Source organism: Archocentrus centrarchus, chromosome 5 (assembly GCF_007364275.1).
Source record: "Archocentrus centrarchus isolate MPI-CPG fArcCen1 chromosome 5, fArcCen1, whole genome shotgun sequence".
NCBI classification, from domain to species: domain Eukaryota; kingdom Metazoa; phylum Chordata; class Actinopteri; order Cichliformes; family Cichlidae; genus Archocentrus; species Archocentrus centrarchus.
Window position 1 is genome coordinate 601,243 of NC_044350.1, and position 20,829 is coordinate 622,071.

A 20,829-nucleotide genomic window follows, 5' to 3' on the forward strand; every position below is an offset into this window, starting at 1 on the left:
GTAAAATTTGTAAGTGTCAAGAAGGGCAGCTGTAGCCCAAAACGTTACTTCTAAAGGATTTTGTATTAAATTTTTTCCATTCAGGAGATCCATGTTGGTGTGCAAACTTCTTTTATGCTCAAAATCCACAAAATGCTTTTGTTTGGTGTGCATGACTCCTGGTCCTTCATGATATCCATTTTTCAGACTATGATCTTAACATCAGCACTGACTTTACTGAAGTCACGTGACATGTAATTTATAGCTCAAAACCACATTAGCCAGCAAGTGCACACTACCTAATTCAATCCAACATTCAAACTGGACAACATAAAAACATGGGATATATCTATAAAGTCATAAATAAGTCACAGAAACCAAGTAAAAAGGACATTTTTAATCCACTTTTGTAAACCAACATAATTTAGCAGCATAACTGGATGGTCTTGAGGTATTTCTAAATCCATACTCTGAACTTCCTTCCACCCTCTTTCAGACATTCACCCAGACCTAAACACCCCGCTGCAGTTCATACCCACAGATCATACTGCACTGACACTGCACATAGAAACACAACCTGTCACATTCATACATGAGCTTAGTTCAACAGGTCAACAGAAAATGCACACACAGACACACAGTCCTGTTGGCTCAGTCCTGGACTGAGCAGAGCTGGCTCCCTCATCGTGGCTTGTAAGGCAGGCACACTTAATGGTGCAGTTTTGGCTGTAGGACAAAAGAAAATTTGTAAATTACTTTCATTTTGACAGTTGTCTGTACATTCACTTCACAAATGTACATCCTGAGTGTTAGTCCAGAGAGCAGCAGCTGCACTTTCAAGAAGTCAGTACTAAGCTATTAATAACACAAGTGCCAACAAGGTAGTGTGTGAAGTAAAAACATTAACTGTCAGCTCCATATTCTTTAACCCTCCAGAGTCTAGGGTATAACTGGCCATTGTTGACTACTTTTAATTTTACCGGTACATTTTCACCCTAAAAACAATTTTACATTGCTTTGTTCGGTATCTTTTCCCAGCACCTCCTCATGTGTAACTGCACGATGTTTTAAATTTTGACATTAACCCACTGGACCTAAAAATCACACAAAAACGATAAACTCTGAATTTTAAAAAAAAATTTTGATTTTTTTTTTTTACTGTGTAAACCACAGACATGTTAAATTAACAATTATTATAATTTCAAATTTAATATTTAATATAAATTGTAAATTTCAAAAATACTATCAGCTGCCAGTTCTACCCCTCAGCTCCTGGCAGTAGATTCTTTAGGTGGTATAAATCGCCTGGAAACAGCTCTAGAAAACAAGTACCAGATCTTAATGGGGTGCATATTAATTAGCATTAGTGACTTTATTCACCTGATACATTTCAAAAGTAAATGGCTAAGAATAAAATAAAAAAATAAAAAAATTATAAATATAAACCACAGAATACTGAGAATCACTTTGTGATTGGCATCATTATGTTAAGAACTAAGTCATGAGATTTTTAGCTGATGCATCTTTGGCATCAGAGGTTCAAGAATTTTTACCCATAAATCTGCTCAACTCTGAGCTGTGAATTGGACTCTTGTGCACTATGTAAAATATTCTGTTGTTGGATTATACCATGCCATGCACTTACTGACACAGCTGCAATAACATACCCTTGTGTAAATACCAACAACTAGAATTTTATATTTTTAACCTCGATATTGATATATTTTTTATCCTGTGCACTGTGATGTGCAAATTACATATTTTATTCCTTTTTATACGTTTCTAAGATGTGTGAATTACTTGTATTCTTATTTATATTATTTATAGTATTCTTCTTTTACTTCTTACAATCAGCTGCAGGTACAAAATACATTTCACTGTGTATTGTACTGTGTATAACTGTGCATGTGACCACTGAGTGTTTCCTGTCACACTATGTGTTTATATCACATTCTGCATTTAATCATTAGTTATAATTAATCTCTAGCTCTCTTCCACAGTGCTACATGCAGTACTGTGTTAACAGCCTAAAAAGGCTGAGGGGTTAAAATGTATGCACAAATTTAACAAAGTTATATACAACTATTTACATTAAAATGCAAGCAATATCTGTGGCATTTTTTGGGGGGTACAACAATAAGGTGTCACAATAAGATGCCACTTAAATTATTTGTGCCACTCCAAAGAACAGTTCTTATCCACCACAAGACAGAGGGGCACATCACAGGCCTGACACTTCTAGGGTGTGTCACTCCTCCTGATGTACACCTGGAGACAGTGTTTACATTTGAATCTGCTTTTTGTGGCTTTTTGTTTAGCATACATTTGTCTACAACTAAAATACACTGCACTACACACTAACTGCACACTCCACTCTAAGATCTCAAATTTCAAAACTCACTAATGATAGTGCTCTCTTTCACCCCCATCATTCCCACAACTTGAACCTGTTTTCTCAGCAACCAAATGCCACACATTGTGAGATCATTTGATTGGTTATGTTTTTTCCACCACTAGGAAAGGGGATAACATTTTGTTTTATTTGCTCGCAAATAAAAACTAGTGAATATCCCCATTTTTACTGTTTCTTCCTACACCATATGCCCATCAAATGTGATGACAAAATTGAGGAAAAAGCACGGCCTAAATTATTTATCACAAGTCTGGGTTTACTTGGCCTATCGACACAATTTAAAACTGGTATAGACAGATAGGAAATTACGGGAGCTGCTGCAACAGGCTGCCACTCGCACTGCGTCAGGATCGCTCAATCCAACGTGAATATAATTAGAGCAATATAGGTTGAAGTCTATACTTTTAACAATTTGAAACAGAGATTCAGCAAGGCTGCTTTTGCTAGAATGTCATCTTAAATTGGTGATGCCATTTTGACACGATGGCACGTCCAGCGACTCCAGAGGGTTAAATGCTGTGAATTCACATGTATGCACTCTAGTTAGCCTGAATGTGACTTTTCAAGAATGTGTGTGAGGCACTGAGCTGGTCATTTCTTAAACAAGGAAAAGGCCTGCAAAAATCACATCATGATGTAAGAAAAGACGAGTGCATTATTTGTCTGACTGGCAGCATTCAATAAGCTTTACAGAGGCAGTTTTATCAGCTATATCAAGAAAAGACTTGGAACAGGAAGTATTCATCATGTTGAAAAGATGGACACTAACAATCAGCTTCACCCTCAAGAAAAAAAAAATCTGTACATTGGAACTGCTCAGTAGCCTGATTTTCCATCCTCCAAACCTACCTTCTGTGTGCCCAGTTTCTTCTCCACACCCCCCGAAAGCCCCCCGCTTTTATTGTCCTTCCAGGGGTAGAAGTTAGAACGTGGAGAGGATGTGGCAGAGCTGGAAGAAGAGGAGGAGGAGGAAGTCAGGCGGTGGGCTGAGGGTTTGGAGGAGGGTGAGTGATCCTCCATACTACCCCCCTTGCGTTTCTTCACCACTCCCTGGTGCTCAAAGCCCCGCCCACTGCCCTGCCCGTGCAGTCCCGAGTCCCCCATGCTGGCTCGGCTGTGGGAATTGGTGGTGGAGGAGGGGTCTGGAGGTGATGAGTGGCCCAGAGGAGGGTGTGTCCGTCTGTAAGTCCAAACGGCCTTTGTGGCCGGTGAGTGGGCATCTGTGGGGGAAGGTTGGGGACGGGGTTTGCTGCTGGGGGAAAGTGTGCCATTGGTCTGTCCATGTGCAAGAGAGGAGTGCATGGGGACTTTAGAAGATAAAGATGAGGACATGTTGGTGGAAGGTGGACGGCCCCGATCCTGGAGGATGATGCAGTTCCTGTCGGGACCTGAGTGCTCTCCTTCCTGGGATGGGGCTTTGCGTTTGCGAAGAGCAGCAGCTGCAGCAGCCTGCTCTCGCAGCTTCAGCATTTGCTTGCTAGGACGCCCAACTGGATTTTTGGGTCGCCCGGGACCCACATACCGCACCACTGGAGGCACAACATGGCCGCCAGCGATGCTGCTGCTGCTGGTGCTATTGCTCCCATAGTTCTCTGACTGTGTGGATGTTGGGGGTCTCCCTGGACCTCGACTGGAAGAGGATGTAGTTTTGATGGAGGAACTAATATGACTTCCTGTGCGAACCTTAGAATGTAACGAAGATGATGACGTGGTAGCGGGAGATAAGGATGTGATGGCCTTGGCTGAAGGAGGAGGAGACTGAAGGTCTATGGCTTGAGGTATTTTTCTAGATAGAGAGAAAAAAATACATTAATAAATCCATCCATCCCATTTGACCTGTACATGTCTCACAGGTCAGCCTTGTTTAATGGAGAAAAACTGGTATAGACAGATTTTTTTAAAATTTATTTTTAAATCTTAGCTTTAATGGCCTCAGGTTGTTACTCTCACATGGTTCACTTATCTGACAATAAGGGCACTCATTTGAGCGTGACGCCAACACATTCAGATACCATCATCTGAAAGGGGCTTTAATAAGCGTTTCATGTTGTGGCAAGCCCTGTTTCTATTGCTTTAATACGTGAACAGTTTGCTTGTATCTCTCCACTGATGCTGCTGTGGGAGGGTGGCATACCATTTATTTTTATTTTGGCTTTCATCTTGTTTTTAATTTCATTCAGTTCTGCCAGTGTTTTACAGGCTAATCCCCTGTTATGTGTAAGCACCAGGGATATTTGTTTTGTTTTTTTAATACAAAACTTACAACTGTTAATTTAGCTAATGTCTTAGCTAACATTTTGTTAGCCAAAAAGTGTCTGCTGTTGCACTGGAAACAGTCCTCAGATTTTGGTCACATGGCAGCAACTGGTCAAGACCTGATGAAATTCAAACTAAGCATCAGAAAAGGGATATCAAATCAATTCAATTTTATTTTTATATGGCCACATCACAACAGTTGCCTTAAATGCACTTTATATTGTAAAGACCCTGCAATTTAAGACTTAAGTGACTTTAAATATGCCATTTCAATGGTTTACAGAGAAGGGTCAGAAAAAGAGAAATAACCATTGAGTGTCAGTTCTCTGGGCAAAAAAAACCTCGTTGATTCCACAGGTGAATGGCCAGACTGTTTTGAGTCTTGCCGTTCTCCTCTGGCCAGTCATAGAACCAAGGTATACTGAAGAGCACTTCTGAACACAACATAACGAATCTTGAAGCAGAACAGCAGCAGAATTTGGGAGAACACCTAACAAGAGGAAACTGAGGCTACATTTGCACGGGCTCAGCAAAACTGGACAAACATTGCCTGGTCTGACAAGTCTTGATTGCTGCTGTGACACTCAGTAGGGTCAGAATTTGGTTTAAACAACATTAAGCGTGGATCCATTCTGCCTTGTATCAGCAATTCAGACCGGTGATGGTGTCATAGTTTTGGGGATATTTCTTGGTCACACTTTGTATAACTGAATGGATGTTATGGATATTCACCACTGGACATTTCAAATGTGTTACTCGTGACTGAGAAATTTTAGCTGTGTCTGCAAGCGGACATCAGCCAGAGTAGGAGCCAAACTGCGCTTGTAGTTTGTCATGTCAGCCAGATAGCTGTGCTGACTGATATGCCAATTTTATATAGTTAAAGATTAGAACTTTAATACGCTGGAAAGGAGGCAGAACAATTAATGATGTAAACAAAAAAAATAAAAAAACACCTTGTTTTGTCAGTACTGCATTAGTAGCACCACCAAAACCTTTCAAAACGACAGCAGCAATGGAGAAAAAAAAGGAAGCCATTTTCTCATAACAAAAAATATGCAAGGGCAAAGTCAAAAAAAGAAAAGGGGAAAAAAAACAAAAAAAAACAAAAGTCAAGCAGGAATGCTGGTTCAGGTTTCTTACTTCCAAAGATGGGTGCTGATGTGGTGCTCCAGCATGCTGCTGAGTGCAGACCTCAGGTGGTGTAGTCTCCTGTCAAACGTGTAGATGCCATGACCCAACACATGGCTCCCAAATGAGCACACCTTTTAAAAACAAAAACACAACCCCCCATCCCCGAAAAAGTAAAAATAAATAAGTAAAACAAACAATAAATCCCCATATTACTAGTGTCTTGGTCCTGGCGTAAAACAGAACCTTTAAACTGACTGGAAACTGATGCTTTTAATTTTTTATATAAAAACAAGCAGCAGCAGTGCATTCACACTTTCTGAATTGAATGATGTAAAAATAACTAATAAAACCAGCTGCCTCTTTAGTCAGTTCTTTTACATACGGATTGACACCAACTCCACAAACCTGAACTGCTGTTAGTTACTATAACTCTTGTTCTGCTCTGCTGTTTCATTCAGATTGGCGTAGTGGCACATAAACCATCAGTCTCAATCTCCATCAGCTGCAGGTACTAGTAAGAGGGGAGCTCCGGAACATAAGATCTACCAATCAGAGTGGAGTTTGAGTGCATGGGACAAGAACCTCTCGAGAACAGCTGAATTACATCAAGTCCTGCCATGACAGTTATCTATGCAGTCTGTGGGGAAACATGACACAGGGCTAGTTGGTTAGCAGTGATTGACTTTTCAAAATAAGACTGAGGGAATTGTTCATTGATGAGAAAAAGCAATGCAAAAATAAGTCAAAAACTCGGATGGCCACTAACCAAGTGAAGCCTATGTGTGGGAAACAGCACTAAATATGCAAGTTAAGTTAACAGAAAATGACAATTCTAAATACTGCAATATGGTGAAATGTGTAATTCTCAAAGTATAATGAAAGCACAGAGCAGGAGGCGGCTCTAGAATGGTTTATAGTCATACTGTAAATGGGCTAATTGAGCATTACTGAGCCACAGTGTAGACAAGTTTATTTTAATAAAGTAGATCTATGTTCCAAATATGAAATACAGGGATTCTATTTCTGTATACATATTTTGCAGACACACTGCGACAGAACATGTGATTAATAAGACCTAGAATGGAAAACTTATTGCGGCAGCTGAGCACTCATTTATTCTTCAGGAAGTTAGAAACACAAGCACAAGGTGAGTTAAGAGTTTCTCAGTGACTGTTATGTCAGATTTATTGAACTGTTACTTGAGGAAAGCAACTTGTCTCCAAATCATAACCCGATAAATTAAAAGTTACGCCAAGGATGCATTTCTGTGTGGGATTCCCAGAAGTTCTCAGAAAATGCTCAATGCTGCATTTTATTTTATTTCATTTTATGTATGTGTGTGTAGCGATAGAGAGAATAATTATTACACAGTAGTATTTAAAATTCTAAATTATTTAAATTTAAAAAAAAAAAAATCTGGCCAGTTTACATTTAGTAGGAAAACAAATTGTTCTTGCAGGAATTCTCTGGTACTCTTGTTCCATGTCTAAACCCCAGGAAGAACTCACCGCCACTGGTCTGGGATGTGCAGAAGAAGATGGGAACTCAGCTGGCTCCTCATTTCCTTCTGCCTCACTTTCATCACTGGAGATTCGTCCATGGACCAGAGGTGAGGGAGCTCGGAGATTACCCTCATCCGACCGCTGGTTCTCTTCCTCTGGGGCACTCTCTGACATGACCGTAGACCGACTAGAAAACAAAGAAAAGCAGCTCTTTGTTAGTTTTTTTTTTTTTAACATTACTATTCAGAGGCAGCTAGTTACACCCTCAATGACTCCATATCAATACTCATTCCCTATGCTTCTGTTTGATTTATACACTGGATATTGTGAACTGCTTGGAGCTTGGTTGGATAACTTTAAAAGTCTGACTGGATAAGCATCCAAGAGGGCTATGTCATCTACTCTGTTCTGTAACTGCAAGGGTTTTGGAAAGAACAACTTGTAATTACTAGATAAGTCATGTAGTACCATTAATCAACTTCAGCACAGTAGTGTTAATCCCATTTTAGGCCCACACAAGTGAAGCATGCTTAAAACCTAATTCCTATTCCTTCACTTGACTATAGGCTTCTGTTCTGGGCACTGCTGTGTAGAGTAGTGTCTCATTTCTTTTTGGCATCAAGCCCTCCAAATTAAGGGAGTACAGGCAAGAAAATATGGGTAAGCATGTGAAAGCTAAAGAGAACTGAAAGTAAAAATTGCTCTATTTGGGGATTATGTAATATATCAATAAACTTTTTTTTTCTGAAATACAGTTTAACTGACCACACATTAATGCTGCAAACCAGATTGTTTGATCAGCTGTTATAGTTAAAAAGATAATGGTGCTATTCCTGTGTCAGAGCAGGCAGTTGAAAACATCTGATTTCATGTATATTAAGATGATTAATTATCTCCAGAAAGGCCCTTAACAGCCATACTGCTTTAGCTTCAGCAATGTTCACAACCTGAAGGCAGGGAGGGTGGCCAAAGGTCTCCTGCAGTGTGGAGTACCAGCTTGCTCCCTGGGGGCCTCTGGGCTGGGGGACTGTCCAGTGGAGGAGCCTCCCTCCAGCGCCTGGGGCCCTTTCTCTCGAACCTTGGTCTTGAGTTCTGCCACTAGTTGGTCAAAGTTCTTGCTGCGGCCCACCACCTTTCTCCGCTGGTGGATGGAGTGGATCTGAGAGCAAGGACAGAGGAAACCTGATTGTGTGTTTATTGTGGATCCAAATAAACTTATGTGACTGGGGCTGATTGGAGGTAGAATAGACTCCTACAGTACCTAACAAATGAGTAGCACCATTTTCAGTTTTTACTGTTTGCAGCCATAACAAATGGGTTTATCCCAATAAACGCCCAAAATAAACTGTTTCAACCAACAGGAGGAACACATAATTGTACTTTCTGTAAGTTACATTATCCATCTCTAGAATTCAGATTTAAATCTTCCCTTTGATTATCATCTGAATATCTCAAAAGTTCTTCCCATTAATTACACACATGTAACACTATTGGGCATAAATATAAACTGAATTGAGAAGCAAAATCAATAATACACGTGGGAATCTTAAATCACCCAAAACATGAACAAGTTATATGAAATAAATTACAAGATAAATATAATATGTAGAGATACAATCAAGTGGACAACATGAATATTGGCATTCAGTTCTTGAACTGAAGTAGTGAAGATGAAAGCATTACCAAGACTTATATCTCCATCATTGCCAGTTAAAATCCTAAATTCTGAGTTTATAATGTGGGATAAGCTGATAACCTGTTTCACTTGGGTACTCAGACCTAAGGTGAAATTTACAACACTTCAAATTGACAAAAGAACATGGAAGACTAGCATAGATTAATTTCAGAAAATACTGCACTGCCCAAAAGAGATATGTGCGTTACTGATGCATTCCAGAGTATAACACTAGAAGGAAAGATATTAAACTGAATTTGGCATCAAACTCAGACCAGGTGGGAAGTGAGAAAGACTGTGTAGACATGAACAGACAATTTCCATTGTGGAAATACTAAAAATTTGGTATTACACTGTTTGAATATATAAACTTGAAAGAAATGGGAATGCCCAATCACCCCTTTTTTTTTTGTCAAAACTACAATTATTTTAAGAATAATAACTTTATTGATCCCAAAGGGAAATTCACATGTCATCTGCTAATTTGTATGAGAACTGAAAAGCCTGAAGGCTGTGGGTACAAACGATTTTCTGTATCTCTGTGTTTTACAATGGTGAGAGATGAGCCTTCTAGTTACTGATGGTTTTTTTGTTCCATAAAGATGTTATAAAGTAGGTGATCAGATGCTCAGGATGGCTTCTAATGTTGTTAGTGTGCATTTTTCTACCACCTCTCCCAGCATGAGATGGCATGGTCTTTTAAACGTAGATGATGTCATTCTAGCTGTGAGGCATGCCACCGTGCGGTTACATCTAGAAGAACTGGGTTCGATTCCACCTTGGCCCGGGCCTTTCTGTGGGGAATTTGCATGTTCTCCCCGTGTCTGCATGGGTTTCCTCTCACAGTCCAAAGACATGCAGTTACTGGGGTTAGGTTAATTGGTCATTCTAAATTGCCCATAGGTGTGAATTTGAGTGTGAATGGTGGTCTGTCTCTCTGTGTTGGCCCTGCAACGTGCTGGCGACAGGGTGTACCCTGCCTCTTGCTCTATGTCAGCTGGGATGGGCTCCAGCCCCCCCCCCGCGACCCTGAAAAGGATAGGATGGATGGATGGATGGATGGATGGATGGATGGATGGATGGATGACATAACAGGATGCGAGTTCCCCAGTGACCCCACAGTGATGTTTTTGGACTTGATACCTAGTGGCATGAATCGAACTCTTCAAAATTTTGACATGTAAAAAGGCCATAACAAGTAGTTTGCTAAAATATGAGCCTCCAAGTAGATCAGTGGCTAGATATATTAGAAATAATATAGTTCAAATATAATCCATGGAAAAACTGACTCACTACTTCTTAAACAACTAAAGCAAAGATCCATAGAAAACTATGGGCCAAACAGACCAAGCCCAAACTTGGATCAAAGCCTTAACTTCTATAGAAATCTGATCAATATTTTAGACTACAGAAAGTGCCCTGGTACAACTGTGGTACACTGACTTGTTCTTGCATAGTGCTTTTCTACTCTACATGATCACTCAAAGCACTTTATACAACATGTCTAATTCACCCATTCACACAAGCATTCATACAAACAGTGCTTTCTTTAAAAAAAAAACAAAACAAAAAAAAACTTGTTCTGGATTATTATTATATGTCAAATATATTTAGTAGCTAACCTGTTAAAATAAAATATATTTTTGAGATTACCAACTTGCCCAATGGGTTCCTTGAAAATAAGACAAAAGCTGCCCGACCATCAGAACTGATTGGGGTATGGATCTAAGACTTCAGCTATGGTTCACAAGTATCATATTAAGGTCAACAGGAGCTGGCTACTACATAATTCACTGGCAGGCCACATATCTCTATGTACTCATTCAGACATTTGGTGTGAATTTATATAGCGTCTGCAACATAACCTACAAAAGTGACCAATGCTATTGCCAGCAATTATGCTCATTTGTGGTGCATTAATATGCATGTGTGTTACCTAAATGGTATCAGCCACAATAGAAACAAAATGCTGGGACTAATTTCTCCCCATTCTTTGTTGTGTTGATTTCTTCGTTCATTACTTCATCTCATTCCAATAGCTTTGGGAATATGTATGTAAACTCACATATACACATACACACAGACAGACAGACACACACACACACTTAAATTAGGGGTGCAATGGTTTACAAAAGCTATGGTTCGGATCGTGTCACGGTTTTTGCGTAATTAAGTTTTTTCAGTAAAATTACATTGCATATTGAGTATGCAATTACACTGCATATTGAGTAACGTAATTTTAATAAATAAAATGAAATCCTGCATCCTCTACAATGGCATAAGGTTTCAAATCTTTAGCTATGAACCTTCCCAGTGCTTCTGTTATGGGTTTTATCCCGTCTGACTTTTCACTGAGAGGCTGTTTAAAAGCTGCAGGGAGTGGAAGTTGTTCTTTCCTACCTGAGTCTCTTTTCCTTGCAGTGTCAACTGACACATTGGGTCTCCATGGGTGAGCCAACATATTGGATGCATTGCTGCTAGCATAAGCAAAACATGTTGCACAGTGCTTACACACCATCGCAGGTTTATCCACCACTTTCTTACCACCGTCATCATATGTAGCACTAAATCTAATATGGTCCCGTACATCAGACTGAAATGATGCTGCTACTGATGTCTTCTAACTCTGGGCCTCTTGTCTTTACCACAATTTCCACAACCTGGCTGCTGTACTACACACTTTACCCTTCTGCCCCTTCATTTGGGTTACCGGCGCAAGGCTTTTTTGCGGATGACTACTAAATCTAGCGCTAGAATAGTCACTAAGTCTAGCACTAGTCTAGTCGCTAAGTTGGCAACATTGAGCTCCTGGGAATTTATATTTAATAGGAAGCTCAAAATTGTCATTTGTGCTCCCCTTTAACATTTGCTTTCTGTAGCCACGCAACAGAAAGTGACAGTGAAAAGGGAAAACTCCCTTTTAACAGGAAGAAACCTCCAGCAGAACCAGGCTCAGGGAGGGGCAGTCATCTGCTAGGTTTTCAAAAATGCTTTGACTGACAGGCTCAGAGCCAAAACTGTAGTTACTTGGAAAGAGTTTTAGAGCATCCTGAAATTTAGCCTCAAAACCTTCTATTCAACTACACAGACAAGTGAATGAGAGGCAGAGCATTATTAGTGTGGGGGTGCTTAGTATGAGCATTTGGTATGTGTGGCTTACATTGCATGTCAGGAGCCGGGTGCACACTTTCTTCCTGTCAGGGTCAAGGACGCCACAGTGTTTGTCCAAGTCGCACTTCCTCTCTGAGGATACACAGAAGTAATCACAGCTACAATATGACAGTGAATGTCCATATAATCACACACAGTGCTGTTAATATTAATGAAAACAATTATACAAGACAATTACAGTTCCCATAATTCTAGCACCTTGGCACCATGTCTGTACAGAAGGTGTTTCAGCAACATTCACTAATCTCATACATCTGACATTACCAATACATTTTTATTTTAACCCATACAGCTGTCTACACTTGCTGCTTAACAGCTCCATTTCAGCCATGCTCTGCCCTGCTCTACCCACAGCCGATAATGCATCTTCAGATTTAATCCAGTTTCTTCAGTTTTAGACAATAACTATGAGTGTCCCTGTGAACCTACATGGAAGACTGGGACTGTACTCAAATGTTATAGCAAACTAAAATGCCTACAATACAACAACTGTAACATGACTATACCAACTAAACTTCTGTGAAGCCAAATAGATGCATTTCTAAGCTTAGAGGTAAATTAACAAGTAAATACAAAAAAGCATAATCCCCCATTTAGAACAATAAAAAAAAGAACTAAAAACCACCTTTGTCTGACAACTTTACAAATGGTAAATGGTAAATGGACTAGTTCTTATATAGCGCTTTTCTACTCAATCAGAGCACTCAAAGCGCTTATACAACCTGTTTGCATTCACCCATGCACTCCCATTCATACAAGCACTTCCATCATTAATTAATTAAGCTAAGTGCTTTTTTTTTTTAATTAACTAGCATTCACACGCATTCATACTCCGACAGAACGGTCGGAGAGCAACTTGGGGTTAAGTATCTTGCCCAAGGATACATTGGCATGTAGCCTGGAGTAGCCAGGATTCGAACCGCTGACCTTCTGATCAGTAGGTGACCTGCTCTACCTACTGAGCTACAGCCACCCCTAATGGTTGCTGAATTTAACTTTTAGTAGCAAACCCTGATGTCCGGTGTTCTGGCCTATATTAAGTCTTCAAACACAACTCTGTATACTCTACTTGGCATGCACTGGGCAGGACAATGACAGGGTGATCTGTAAGTGTGATCCTCAAACCTACATGACCAACCAAAGCCTATAATATGATGTGACTTGCATAGTAAGACAAGAAGCACTGTGGCTCAGTAGGAGAAGCAGGCAATTCCCTGATCAGCTGAAATAAGACTTTCAGGTGTACTGGATACACTTGTGAGGTCACTACTTAAGGGCTACACATTCAATAAAAATAAAATACACAACTTCTGATAAGTCAGAGTTAAGTACTTGCATCTGGCATACTGTTGTAAATATTAATCCACAATCTTTTGACAGTTTTATGCAATGACAATTTCTTTTTAAAGAATTTCAGAGATGCATACAAGATGATGAATATTTAGCAAGTAAACATGATCAGTTTGGAACAAACAAACAAAAACAAAAAAAACCAACGTGCATTCATTCCTCCTACTGACACTATTTTTCTATTACCTGCATGTCTCAACTTGTACTCACTGGAGGCCACTTTGTTGTAGGGTCTGGGGATACGGTGGCCTGTCACAGCTGAGGTTTGAGAGGAGTCCTTCCTCACTGCTGGGTGTCTGTCGCTGGGTGAAGCTCTACCAGGTGGAGTGTCTCCGTGTGGCCAGGGTGGATCTCTGAGAGATGGAGGTGGGGAGCTCATGGGAGGCTCCAGAGGTGGCGGTTGCTTAAATACTGTGGACTCAAAGTGACTGCTGTGGGACTTCTCCAGTGAGGAATGTCTGGGTGATGGGAGAAGAAGTGCCACAAATGAAAAAAACAATTTATATAAATAAAATGCTAATGGGGACCTATTATGTTCATTTCCATTTAATTTCATTTAAGATGACATAGCAGCAGGATGCTGCCTTGCTGAGTCTCAATTTCAATATGAGTCAAAGGTGCAGACTTCAAACTATGTACCAGTTTTTAAATTGTGTTGATAGGCCAAGTAAAAACAGAGCAATGGGGCTTGGAGGTCAGCAAAAATCACAGGACATCCAGTCCAAGCCACCTACAAGCCTACTCTTGACAAAGTAAATAATTACTTTAACAGATGTCTAATTAAGCTGAGACATTTTACTCTGTCATCTCTGAGCTCTTGATTGTTCCTACCGTATTCCATCCTTGGAGTTCTTGGAGTGTCTGTACTGGGGTGGTGTGGCAGGTGAAGGTGGGGCTGCCCGTAGCTGCCCAACTCCCTGGCTTCGACCCTCCCATGATGAAGCAGAAGCAGCGTTGGTCCCGTAAGAAGGAGAGTGGCCATGGTGGCTTCTCTGCTGAGGTTGGGATGCATGGGTGGGAGAGCGCAACCGGGCGTACAGCTTGGCCAAAGGACCGTGTCTTCGCTCACAGTGCTTTTCAAAGGCCTGTGGCTTCACTACCTGACTGCAATGGCTGCACACCACCAGATAGAAGTCGTCATGGCCAGGGTAGAGGCCAAAGATGGACATGTCTTGAACAAGAGTGGAGAGCAAAGACGCAATGTCACTTAACAATTCAGTGTATGCTTTTGAAAACTTTGACATCAAGACAAGACCCACCACTGATGGGGATATCCTCCCACCATTAATGAAAATATTAAATAAATTTACAAGTCAGGGTGACATTACATAACAGACATTCATAACAGAAACCCTTCAGTAGGCATCTTATTACAGTCTGCAAAATTATTTTGCTCTAATCTGCAGGCCTTGCCCTAAACTTTTATTCAAATACTTTTAGTCACCCCTGGGTTAGTAAAGATATAGTACATATTCAAACAAAAATGTTTTCAATATTAACCCTATCCAAACAGGGGCAGGCTTTTGAGGCCCACACTAACTTTCACATTGTATAATTCCTGAATGGTTTCAGCTAAAACCACCAAACTTGAGTGAAGTTTCTTAATGTTTGTTTGGAAACAATTCTATCATGAATCAAGTTCACCAGTGCTGATGTTTTCATGGTAACAGCTTTTTGACAGGCATGTTTTACCCAAAAAAAAAAAAAAAAAAAAAAAAAACTTAATTAAATGTAGATTAAGGTTTTCCTTGTTTAATTGCACTTTGTTACATAAATATTAAAAGGTAAAAACAGAGGTAATTTATAAAAAAAAAAAAAAAAAGAAAAAAAGGCCAATTATACCCCAGAGGGTTAAAAGGAACCTTGGGGGCTGAAAAATGAAGCCAGTGTGGATGTGGCAAATATTGAAGTTCCTCTAGGTTCCACTTGAGTTTGGCTCCAAAAGGGAGTTAGTCACCATAGACTCATGTTAAAATGACAAACATTACAGCATTAAAAAGCATATGTACAGTCTGGTTAAACAATGGTTTGGGCCTCTACAGATGGTTTCTTCTTTAGTAACTGAGTGGGGTGAATTTTTTTAATAACTCATCCACCTGGACAATTGATGGCAACATTGATTGACAGTTGTCCCGACACAGGTAGCTGTAGAGTGTGGTAGGCTTCATCTACTACTTTGTGAAGACGTCCAATATAGACTCAAAGGCATGCTCAATGTGTGTGCTCTTCAAGCATTCTTAATGGATTTTCTGACTAATATTATGGCCTTCTGTATGATGCAGACTACGCGAGTTTATCCTTCAGTTTTGGTGAGTGACATTGTCCTTTATTGTCTTTATAATCCTGTTACTAAATAGCCTTGTGTGTGTCTGTGTATTATACCCATGCAGTTTATGAACATAGTTTACCACCTAAGCTAATTGGCATTAGCAGATCAGTTAAGGACTTCACCCTCTCATCCATATAAGGTAACTTCTAGCTTAAAAAAAAAAGAAAGGTCAAAACACTAACACTGAAGCTTCAGAATGAAGAGTTCCAAACCAGTGCCAATGTCATCAATCTTTTAATACTTTGAGTGATTAATACTGTTATCTCTCAGCAAAAAGTTTCCAGTTCAAATCTTTTACAGCTGGGGTGTTTCTGTGTTCTCACTGTGCGTGAATGGATTTTCTGCGGGAACAACAGGTTGCTCCGGCCACCCAGAGTTATTCTAAATTGGCCATATGTGAGCTAGATCAAGCACTTGAATTATACAGAATAAAAGGGCTGTGTATGATATATGGTTAAATATGGCTTGTAGTGCTTCTGCAACATGCAGCAGGATCATCTGTTGGACAGCAGATACCATAGACAGGTAATGCGCTAGAGGGTGTCTTAGGACAACAATATCCAGCATCCATGCTTGAAAAGGTCTCCAAAAACCAGTCCAGGATTTATACATTTCTTAGATATATTAAAATACACACTACATCTAAGGCTGAGGAGTTTGAATCTTCCCAAGAGCCGAGCGCATAGTGTGAGAGGAAGGCCAGGGGTCTGGGTGGTGCCTAGGGTGAGGCTGCCCTCTCACCTCAGTTACAAGCTCTTTCCCCACTGCTTTTATGCCTTGATAGCAGATTGTGTTGTCCACCTTCCAGGTCAAAAAAAAACAAAAAAAAACTGTCAAACCTGACGGTATTCAGGCTTGACAGTATTTGTATTTCACCCACAGGATCCATTTTAAAGGGGACATAGCATGCAAAATCCACGTTTTTAGCCCTTAAATACATTTTTTTGTGTACTATGAGTGTCTAGGAGTGCAGAAAATTTAAATCTATTCTCTCCCGGTGTTGTGTAGATATCTTTATATTCTTTTTAGGTCATATTTTTCAGTTTTCTCTATTCCCTATTACGTTTTCTTGTCTATTACATCACAGTACTTGCCGTGGAACTGCTAAACAAGGTCATGGACTTCCGGCTAACCAATTTCGTGAATCCTCCACCCCCCCCCGCAGCGATTTTGTAGTCCAAGTTCAGTTCAGCTGTAAGTAGACAAAGTCAGAATGTTCGGTTGCTGGGTATATTAACCCACACAAATCTTTACGTTGCCCCCCCCGGCATCAGAGCCTCTTTGAAGTACCTGGTTACATTTTTTTTTCTCAGAAATGTACCCACATCAATGGGGAAAGTCCTCCTTGTTTGCGCGAAGCACTTAAAGGACGAGTGCCTCAGCAACCTCCGCCAGTGTCAAGAGGGACTTGCCGAAAGACAGTCTGATTGAGGGGTCAGTTCATTCTCTCTATGGAAACGACGGACACAGTAAAGCGGTAAGTGCCAAATAATGCTAAAATGACAAACTGTTGTTGACATATTTAATAAACTTGGGAATAAAACGTTTCTCTGCTGGTAGATAATTGTATCGCTGCTATCAAACTACAAAAATGGCTGAATGGGGTGGAGTGGAACGCTCTGCAACCTGGAGGGGGGCGGGGTGCAAAATGTCTCATTCACATTTAAAAAGACGGCACCAAAATGAGTTTCTCTAAGGTGTGCCTCAGAACAGGGGTAAAAGAGAGGTCTGTGGAGCTACAATAATGAGGAATTCAGACCAAAGCATTGCAGTTCTACTTTACATAGACCACAAGTGAATGGTTTACATATGAAAAGTAAGGATTTAAAAGCATGATATGTCCACTTTAAATTGTCATTTAAACTGAACTATTATTGCGAACATCAACATTAAGATTGTCTGGTGCCAAAGCCTTTCCAATAAGCTCCAACTGATTGATTCAAGCAGAAAACTATGTTGCAGAATGGCCAATTTCACATCACCTTACAAAACACGACAGCCTAATCTTAATACAACAACCCTCCTTTAGGGTTATATGTTCATGTGCTCATTCAGCATGATCAGCTGATTGCTGGTGAGGATTTCCCACTCAAAGGTTGCTGCGAGATGCACTGTACACCAATGTTCAATATAATGCGCAAGTGTGCACCTCAAACATTTGACTGACAAACCAGAAGTGTATTTGTTGGAAAAAGAAAAGTTGAGGAACTTGGTGTGCTGTATATAAGTATGATTATGAGTCATGCATTCTTGCATCTGAAACAGCACAGCTAACTGCTTATTTATTGTAAATGGTGGTGTACACACTTACCCTCTTTACTGAGTGACATAGCCTCTGCAGCCTTTTTGCCATTCTTATTGCAGTCATCCACATCAGGCCCTGAAAAATATCACATACATGTTCAAAGAGGCCACTGTCAGATGTCATGCTTCCCAAATGTTCCATCATACCCATCAGTAAAACAACAAAACATCTTATATCACAGGTGCAGGCCTTTAAGTTGCGTTATGTAATTGACTAATCTGCAGTTCAACTGTTTCTCTTGACTGCTGCTGCTGGTCATTTTTGTCAAAGTTTGCCATCAGCAGTGAGTAGCTAATGACACTGTGTGGTGAGGGAAGACTTTATTTGATAGTTAATGGGCAGAGCAGCAATTGGAGGAATGCCAAACAATGAGTGAGCACACATAGTTAAAGCTAGGAAAACCAAGAGCACTTTGGGGCAAAAGCCACACGAATCCAGAAATATTAACATTTATAAAAACGAAGGCATGGGCGCTGGGAGCCAAGTAGGAACGCCAGGATGAAGCGAGAACAACACAGAAAACGTTTCCTTATATCAAAGGCTGGGCCAGCATTTACATGGTGGCAACAGCGTCAGACTCCTCTTCCGTCACCGGCGTCTACGCTCAATCCGCCCGCTGTTTGCATTAGCATGCTAATGCTAACCTCGAGCATTAGCATGCTAATGCTAACTGCCTCCTCGCCACCGACTTGTCTGGCTTTCATGTTAGCTTGCTATCCTTGGTTTCCACGCCAAGAAGCTGCTCGCCTCCTTCCGCTCTGATGCCAGCCTTCCCTGCTGGTTTACCCAAAACGAAACGTATCTCTTAAACGCTGGAAGGCTGGTTTATGACCACAGAGGTCAAAAACATAATACAATGACTGCGTCTTAACAACAAACAACATTTTTTCTTAAAGACAGCGAATGCAGTTGGACCGGAGGAAGACCAACATGTTACCCACCCAGCACTAGGACCCGGCAGGGTCTTTGTTTGGGTAACATGGTTAGCGCTGTCCTGCGTTTCCACGAAAACAAGCGCTGCTACTTTAGTTGAATGGCTCCGTATCTACCAGTCTTTGTGTCAATGTGATTCCTTACCATCCGCCACCGTCATGCCGACCCAGTCGGCCCAGGCAGTCCAGCTTTGACCCACGAAATCATCGAAGCTAGGCACCCGCCGATCTAGAGCAGCCATTACTTTTACAGCGCGTTCACGAACCGCCATCATCACTGCGCGGCAAGCTACTTACGTCATCTCGCGTTCTCGAAAGGAAAGGAACTTCCTGCGTGCGCGTTCTGGGGACACCCACACATACAGAGGAACTGAGCATTTTTTTCTCCTTTTCTGATACTGATGAAAAGAGAACGATATAAAAGCCAAATATATTTTTTTAAATATTAAACAACAGACGCCTGGATTTTGAATTGCTAAATGAGCAGTGACAACTTCATAAACTAAAATTAAAGTTTATGTCAATAAACTTATACAGAAACGTGTAGAAATACAAAATCATGTCATGGCTGGGTCAGAGTTTTCTTGGTTTTTGAAGTTATGTTATAGGTTACATATATTTGATTCCTTGATCTCTTGTTCCCTGGTTACTCTCCATCTCTGTGTCCTGGGGGGCCTATTCCAGGAAGCATTTTCAACAAACCGAGTTTAAAAGCATACTCGAGCTGATCAACTCTGAGTTTCCCGTTCCAGAACAATTTGTGTGTGTATGAGTATGTGACCTGTGTGTGCGTGTGGATAGCTGAGCCTTGGCACTTGTGGTGGGGGAGGGTGGGAGTCACCCCACCCTATCACCCCTACTGCTCCCCAGTGATCGTTACTGCCGCCCCTGGGGTGTCGGTGCTCCCAGGTCCCGGGGTTCATGACCAGATGTCTTGGCGTGGCTCTTGGCCCGCTCCCTTGGCAGTTGTGCCCTGGGGGTGGCTTGGGCCTCTTTGGCATGGGGTGGGGTGGGGCTCTGCTGGGTGTCGGGCAGCTCTAGGGTGCCGGCCTATCGGGGGGGGGGCAGGTTGTTCATTGCCTCTGGCTCTCTGGACTCTTGCCCTTTGGACGTGGGGGCTCCATCTGGGGTCTCCTTCCTTCCTCCTCTGGGGTGTGTGCACAGTTGCCATCAGAATGTGTGGCCTCGTGTCTTCTGAGCTCCTAGTGGGCTGTGGAGAGGCCGGGTCCCCAGGGTCTTTCCCTGTTTGCCTCTGGATCACAGGGGTGTGGTTGCAGTTTCTGGCCCTCATTAGTGAGAACATTCCATGACAGAGGCACATACACACATTACTGCAAGCCACAGCAAGCTTGTGTTCATGTGTGTATATGTATATGCACGTGCATAGATATGTGTACGTATGTATGTCTTCTTTTCTCCCCTGTGTTTTTCTGTTTTCTTCTCTTTATCACTCTTTTTCTTACCCCTTCCTTCCTACCTGTCAGGCCTGGCATAAATAAATAAAATAAAAATTTAAATACAAACATTAACAAGAGTAGCCTATACAAAACCTATAGAGCTGTTCTTGTAAAAGCAAATGTTTGGTACACCAGTGCATTCGGATCATCATTCCGATTGAGAAAAATGCAAGACATGACAGGCTTTAAAAAAAACAAAAAAACAAAAACAAAACAAAAGAATGGAGCCTCCATTTTAATCCGATGGATGAAGGATCGTACGTGTCAGTGTGGAGCATGACGAGTCACTTATCAGCCTGACCCACACTCAGTTTTTACCAACTCAG

The 20,829-nt window shown here is 41.1% G+C and overlaps 1 protein-coding gene across 2 annotated transcripts; it reads right to left on the reverse strand.

Annotated features, from left to right (window-relative positions):
- Window positions 1-385: 385 nt before the first annotated feature.
- Window positions 386-19,348, reverse strand: atxn7l2a (ataxin 7-like 2a). 2 transcript variants are annotated; one of them, XM_030730355.1, is made up of 10 exons: window positions 19,192-19,348; window positions 18,121-18,189; window positions 14,312-14,651; window positions 13,691-13,938; window positions 12,120-12,202; window positions 8,232-8,443; window positions 7,291-7,471; window positions 5,792-5,913; window positions 3,242-4,178; window positions 386-705 (listed from the first exon to the last, which is right to left on the reverse strand). In XM_030730355.1, the coding sequence occupies exons 1-10, from the start codon at window positions 19,319-19,321 to the stop codon at window positions 688-690; spliced, it is 2,340 nt and encodes a 779-aa protein (XP_030586215.1). In that variant the 5' UTR covers window positions 19,322-19,348; the 3' UTR covers window positions 386-687. The 2 variants fall into 2 exon arrangements, with proteins under 2 accessions (XP_030586215.1, XP_030586216.1); XM_030730356.1 differs by having other exon boundaries at window positions 13,667-13,938; window positions 19,192-19,324.
- Between the last annotated feature and the right edge of the window lie 1,481 nt (window positions 19,349-20,829).